The sequence below is a fragment of the Vitis vinifera genome, chromosome 9 (assembly GCF_030704535.1).
Source record: "Vitis vinifera cultivar Pinot Noir 40024 chromosome 9, ASM3070453v1".
Classification (NCBI taxonomy): domain Eukaryota; kingdom Viridiplantae; phylum Streptophyta; class Magnoliopsida; order Vitales; family Vitaceae; genus Vitis; species Vitis vinifera.
Window position 1 is genome coordinate 13,491,333 of NC_081813.1, and position 7,492 is coordinate 13,498,824.

General features: G+C 31.9%; 1 protein-coding gene across 1 annotated transcript; it reads left to right on the forward strand.

Annotated features, from left to right (window-relative positions):
- The first annotated feature begins 4,789 nt into the window (after positions 1 to 4,789).
- Positions 4,790 to 6,192, forward strand: LOC100250028 (probable CCR4-associated factor 1 homolog 7). Its single transcript, XM_002272129.4, has 2 exons — positions 4,790 to 5,019; positions 5,124 to 6,192. Exon 2 carries the CDS (start codon positions 5,242 to 5,244, stop codon positions 6,064 to 6,066), a length of 825 nt encoding a protein of 274 aa, XP_002272165.1. The 5' UTR covers positions 4,790 to 5,019; positions 5,124 to 5,241; the 3' UTR covers positions 6,067 to 6,192.
- Positions 6,193 to 7,492: the final 1,300 nt, after the last annotated feature.

Consider the following 7,492-nt stretch of genomic DNA (forward strand, 5'->3'; position numbering starts at 1 on the left):
TGACTTGTATAAAAGATCATGAAACTTTAATATTACAAATTGTTTTACTTTCAAAATTTGGAAAAATTAGTGTGTATTAGCTAAAAAATAAATAAATTTATAATGTGGTTATTGGGATTCGAGCCTAAGTCTCCACAGCCACAATGTGGAATTCTTACCACTAAACTACAACCACTAGATGATTTTTTTTTTTTTACTTTAAAAAGGTTTACTCAAGAATTGTCATGATATAACTGAATAAGTTTTCACTAATAAATTTGTAGAACCTCAAATGCTACTAACTCTCCTAAAAGCAATTCCTGTTAGGAGAGTTGCTAGCGCCTAAGGTCTTACAAGTGGTAATGGAGTCGAGGTCATGAGTTCGAACCCTAAAGGTGTCGCTGGGAGGGAGATTGTTGGCAGATCGAAGGGTTGGCCACGTCTATCGACTCCCCTTGTGTTCGTCGTTAACGCTTGGATGAATGCACTATAAGGCTAGGGTATGCATATTTCCTAATAGCAATTGCTTTTAGGAGAGTTGGTAGCACCTAAGGTCCTACAAAATTTATTTATTATGATTTTTGGTTCACATTTGTATCATTTTTTTATTAATTGTTATTTGAGCATTCACGTTCATATCACCTACATTGTACATGATTTGAGTACATTTGGACTTGCATTAAAAGTCCAAGTCATAGGTTTCTTGCAAGATGATAAGTAGTTCATAATCAATTCATGAATTTAGGCAATCAGTCAAAGATTATAGTGCACTACCTCCTAATTGGAGGGATGACTCGTCTTGGTCATTGGAATGAGTTTCTCATAGTAAGTGCATTAGTATCTATTGTTATACATTGAATTAGACTTATTAATGAGTTATGACATTGATTATCTGATTTCATGACTTCACTAAGCTACTATGCTGCATGAGTTTTCAACCTTAAGAAAGTATTTATTGAAAGTATTTAGTGGCTTTGACCTATGGATGATAACCGAAGGTGCTCAGTTATTTCTTAGACAAAATGTTCCTTTAGGTGATCTTAAAGACTTATGATCATAAAATATATGACCATAGTAATTTCTTAAGTAGACTTTGATGTACATCCTTTGTGAATTAGAGTATGTTAGTTGATCACAAAATAAGAGGATCTAAGACTCAAGGGTTATGGAGATGATTTTGAGAGGTTGATAGTTACTACCTCCTTATATTATGGGCATCAATTTGTGGAGAGTTTGTATATACAAGGTCATAGACTAGAGAAATTGATTAAATTGGATTTAATCAATTGATGTAAATAAGGTATTGGAGTGCAACTGACTTTCTTTTGTGAAATGTTGAGTAAAAATTCAAAATTGGGATATGAAGGAGCCAATATTTTCTTATGGGTCCTAGTGGTCCCTACCCAAGCTCATACTATTTGTTAGCATAAAGAGTTAAGGAAAATTGGGTTGAGTTAATCAAATATGTGTATAAGTGCATTTTAGTAAATATGTAAGGTTATATAAGAATTGTTATTATTTATGCTAGGTTTTTTTACATTTGACTAATTAATTAATTGAATCTTGTTAAAGTTAGTTAATTAATTAGGATCTAATAGGTGAGATTAAGTAACCCAAACACATGATAGACCTAAGTTACTTAAGCCCACAAGAGAAGTTATATAAACCATCTAAGGGTTAAGTTTATCTAATCAATCCTTCTATTCACTCTCTACTCTTTCAGAGAAAATTGTAGCCACCATCTCTCTCTTTATGTTGTGTAGCCATTCTACACATGTGTTAAGGATCAAAGACATAGTCATCAAGTGGAAAACACATAGTTTTTAGATTGTTGCATCAATTGGAATAAGATACGAGAACATCAATATATTAAAAAAAAAAAAGTCTTTTAGCACCTAGATCTAAAGTTTTATGAACAAAATATTATCTGTTTCACTTATATATTGGAGATCTATGAATCAATTAGAATAGGATTTGATAACATCCAAATAAAAAGAAATGCCTTTTATCACTAAGATGTAAGGTTTTATGAAAAAATTTATTTACTTTTGCATGTGCTTAGATCTAAAAGCTTAGAGCCTTAGATGCATACATCTATCATCTTATTCTAACATTAGTAGTTGACACTTTTCCACCATGTGGCCCTTGTCTTGGTACTCACAATAGTTGGTTTTATCTTTTTCATTTAAGATGCTAAACATGGTTGGCTAGCGTCACTTAAAACCCTTAATAGATTGAATATGACTTGGGATTGAGGGGAATGATAGTGTGCTCCCATTGGATATTTGTATCTAGTTTTTGTTGTCTCTCTCCTAAAGTTTACTCTAGTCTACAATTTGTACAAGAGACAATAGGGTAATGGCACCAGAATGCTCAAATGGGCAGGTTATTAAATAAAGAAAAATGATAAATAAGAAAATGAAAAAGGGTAGTTACCAAAAACCACCTAATCCACCACAAGGATAAAAATATTGGTAATCACAGATATATCAATACTTCAATTTTATGGATATATCGAATGTATTAGAGATATATCGACTAACATTTTGACATAAAATGTTGGTAGGCCAAAAATTGATCAAACGTCATGGAAATGTAAGGAAAAAAAACTCTTACAAATGAATTTAGAAGTATAATATATATTTTAAAGTTGTTTTGTCGAAGAAATTGATATATGTATATATGATTTGCAATATTAAATTTAATTATATTGTGTCAATCGATAAGAAATGTGAATTTTGTAAGTGCACACTCGTTATGAAACTAGATGAAAGATTTGATTTCATTATAGAATTCCCAATTTTATAAAAATTGGAGAATAATCATAAAAAAAATTTGAGTAATATGAAACCAAGATACTTTCAATTAAATTGAGGATGAAATAGTTGGAAAATGAAGTATTTATAGAAAAAAAATTGGGCCAAAATAGCCGTTGGATGATCATTTTAACGTTATAATTCATTTGTGGTTGTTTGATCAAAATTTGGATGAAATTTGACCATTGGATTTTCAAATAACCGTTGGACTCGCTTCCCAAACATTGGATCAAGGCTAGATTTAATCTTGACCCTTGGATTTGGCAGCTGACCATTGGGATTAGCTTAAAAAACATGGTTGTGTTTATGGTCGTTAGATCAAGGCTAAATTTAATCTAAGCCGTTTAATAAACCATTTTGAGCATTCAACCACTTTAATATACACAACTATAATTCTGGTCATTGCATAAGCCAAATTAAATCCCAAAGTAAGCTAAAAAAGCAACTTACCATAGTCAACCACTAATATAATCAATTAGTGAGTCGATTTTTCCTTGATAAATAAGCAATATATCTCCGACTTTTTGCTCTCACATTACCATTTTCTACCCTTTTGATGATTTATTGCCAAAATTCGACATATTGGAGATAAATTGTCGTTTTTTTGTCGATTTTCTCAAAACATCAGCTCATCGATTTTTCGACCCTGTGTTTCGCTTCGAGCATCGCTAACACCCTAAATTTCGATTGTAAATTGTCAATTTTATCCAACACTTTCGTTGAAATGAGAGATGTCCTTAATTGTGGGCAGTGACTTGCTACCTATTATAGATTTATCACGAGACTAGCCTTTTATGGTAGTTCTTACATGCCATTTTCGACATTATTCTTAATTAGGCTAGCCTAGGATCGTGCTCATTTCCTAATAAGTCAATAAATTCTTAGTAAATTTAAAAAACATGAAAAATTATTTTTTTTAAAACATGAAATATTATTTTTTTTAAAACATGAAATATTATTTTTTAATCAAATATTTCTAAAAGTAAATAAATAATTTTATAATAAAAATAAATAATTTAATGATACTTAGTGAGTATTTGGTAAACTAACTTAATAACTTAAAGTGAAATAATAACTTAATTTAAATCATTAATTAAATTAAATATGTTTGATAAAATAATTTAATGATATGATTTAAAGCAAAAAAATAACTTTAAGTAATAAATAAAAACAAATAATCCATTCTTAAATTCATATTTTTGTTTTATCTTTCTACTTTCATTCACCCTAATTATTTCTACTATCTATTTTACTATTTTACAATCTCAATTGTTACTACTTTCTTTACTCTAATTATAATTTATGAAGATAAATATATTAATTTGATGATTTATAATAAATTTTAAGTTAATTTATCAAATAACTTTAATACTTAAAATAAAAATTAAATTATAAATTTTAAATCAATAACTTAAATAAAATTTAACTTAAAATTAACTTAAATTATTAAATAATAAGTACTAAATTTTACCAAATACACTTTTAATCTTATTTAGATTTAAGTTAAATTTAAGTTGTAATCAAATTTGAATAATAAAAAAAAAAAATCGATGGGAACTTAGAGTTAGGATATTTAATAGAAAAGATGAGGTGGAGAAAGAGAATGGATAGGAGCCATAAGCCACCTCCTCCTCTCGCCCGCACATAACCCATGATTGGAATCTTCCATTCAACCAGCTCAAATCAACCTCCTGGGCCCCACTCGCATTTTATTTTAAAGATTTCTAATAAATATATATAAAATCATTTATTTGGAATTTTCCTCTCCTCATCCTTTCAATCTCCATTCTCCATCTTCCTTCCACGAAGATTTTAGTCTTTTTTATTATTATAAATTTTGCAAAGTAACCAAAATTAAAAAAATAAAATAAAAAATAATTTTTTTTAAATGTTGACTCTGAGCCTTGTTTTCGCATTTTCTTTTCTAATATTATTAACTAATTAATTAATTAATTATATTATTTATTTAATTTTTCTCTCCCTTTCTATCTCTATCCATGTTCATAGGAGGTAAAGGAGGGAAGGACCCAAGCCAAGCCGCGTCCTTTCTCTCTCTCTCTCTCTAGAAGTTTCTCTCACGAACTTTTCCCGGCAGCCAAACACCTCCCTTCCTTCTTGTTTTGATCCTAAATCCATATTTCATCCTCCTCGGCCGTCGAGATTCAAACCCTAGATTCTCATTTCTGTATTTTTCCTTTAGATCTGTGCCTCAAAGCCCAATATTGTACGTGAGATCTGTAAATCTATGCAGTTTTTTGTTGTTTCATTTCTCTTTTTTGGTTAATTTTTTTTAATATTTTTTGGCTGATCTTGCTGGGGCTTTTGCAGATCCAGACGAATTTACCATAGCCCCGTTAGGGTTTCCTGGTTTTAATTGTCTATGATTTGTTTGGGGCCCTGGTTTTTGGGGTAATTTCTCGATTAGATTCGTGTCTGTGCCCAACAAATGTCGCTTCTGCCTAAGAGCGATTCAATTCAGATTCGGGAGGTTTGGAACGATAATCTGGAGGAAGAGTTCGCTTTGATTCGAGGAATTGTGGATGAATTTCCTTTTATTGCGATGGACACCGAGTTTCCAGGGATTGTTCTTCGGCCGGTGGGTAATTTCAAGAACAGCAATGATTATCATTATCAGACTCTGAAGGATAACGTGGATATGTTGAAACTGATTCAAATGGGACTTACATTTTCCGACGAGCAAGGGAACCTGCCCACGTGTGGAACTGATAAGTATTGCATTTGGCAGTTCAATTTTCGTGAATTTAATGTTAACGAGGACGTTTTTGCGAATGATTCCATTGAGCTTTTGCGCCAGAGCGGTATCGATTTCATGAAAAACAATGAAAAAGGCATTGATGCAGTGCGGTTTGGGGAGCTCCTGATGTCTTCAGGGATTGTGTTGAATGATAATGTTTATTGGGTCACTTTCCATAGTGGGTATGATTTCGGATACTTGCTTAAGCTCTTGACATGCAAGAATTTGCCGGACACGCAAGCAGGGTTCTTTAATTTGATTAATATGTACTTCCCAGTGCTGTATGATATCAAGCATTTGATGAAGTTCTGCAATAGCCTTCATGGTGGATTGAACAAGCTTGCGGAGTTGTTGGAAGTGGAGAGAGTTGGTATATGCCACCAGGCAGGTTCAGATAGTTTGCTCACATCTTGTACATTCAGGAAGTTGAAAGAGAATTTCTTTAGTGGCTCACTGGAGAAATATGCCGGGGTTTTGTATGGTCTAGGGGTTGAGAATGGACAAAATACTCATTGAAATTGAAAAAAAAAAAATGAAATGAAAGTTGTTGTTTAACGGTATGTGTGTGCATGACACCCATATTCCTATGTACACTTTTGGCAAAATGTCGTTTCTTAAGTTATGAATTTTCCCTTATGCCTACTAGTTTTCTTATCTGAATTCTGTGCACATACCTGCCTTACTTTGTGTCATGCTCTCTGATGCTTCTATAGGTTATATTACCACAAATTAGTTCAGTTTCTTTCACTGCAATGTTTAGACAGAAGGAAAAATAAAGTTAGAAACTGCTCTTTTTCTTTTAATTATCATCCATTCTTTAGCCAAGCTGCTATTTGAGCCTGCAATGGAAGTTTTGGTTATGGATTTCATTTGAAGTTCACATGGCCTCTCCTAGTTTGAAGAGCATCAATCTTGCTGGTAACTTTTGGTATCTTCTTGAGTCTCTGTGGTATTTGGTCGATTTGCACATCATGCTTAAAACTACGGAAATTTATTCGTCTTTGTAGTTTGGCAATATATTTTAATATTCTCACCATGTTCTGGCCATGCTTGCATTGAGTGGGAAAAGCTTTCAACCTTGCTGAAGAAATTGGTAAAGATTGTTTTTGGGAGGTATGCCCAGATTGCTGCTTAAGTACATTTCCCTTGTATGCTTTGTTCTATAGATTTGTTTCTTCTGTTTTGATTTCCCTTATGCTGCATTCTTTTTAATCAGATCTTTATGTTGCTTTATTTGAAACACTTGCATAAATTCCTTGTTTGCCCTTGGTTTTGTTCTGTTTCTTGGACTTTCAAAATGTTTGAGATTCCTTTGTGAAAAGCAGAATTTAAATTAAAAAAAAAAAAACTTTATGGAATTTGAGATTCAGACTCCAGTTGATGGTTAGTGAGAGGTCAACTCTCCAGGCTCAGTTAACATTTAAGAAACATAGTATACTACCTGTATACATAGGGTGCACCCACTTTCTTTGGTGCTCTTCAATAGATGCTCTACCTGTTTATCAAAGAAAAAACAAAGGTAATGGATGCTTGGGCATATATTCCCATGGCTTTGGACTTGTTGTGAAGGCTATGCTAGGGTTAGGTGGCTGCCCTTCAAGGGCCAGATGTTAAAGATGTTGTCGCTGACATAAATGGGTAATGATGTTGTTTCTTGTTTCTCTACATTTTTTTTATTTATAAAAGAATACCTTGAAATATGCTGACGTGTATTTTTTTTTTTTTTTCTAAACACAGGCCTATTTTACAATTACTCTAAAAAAAGCCTTTTCAGAAACTTGCAATTGAGTATTTTTTTTTAACTTTATTATCAATTTTTTCCATTTTTGAAAGGAAGATGGTTTTCATTTTCTTACCACAATGCTCCATTTTAAAAAACTGACATTCTTGGAAAATAAAAATAAAAATTCAATGGCATCAGAAACCTATTGAATTATGAAAT

Bases quoted from the DNA above. Each gene is read 5' to 3' on its own strand.
- LOC100250028 (XM_002272129.4), top strand. From the start codon at position 5,242: ATGTCGCTTCTGCCTAAGAGCGATTCAATTCAGATTCGGGAGGTTTGG.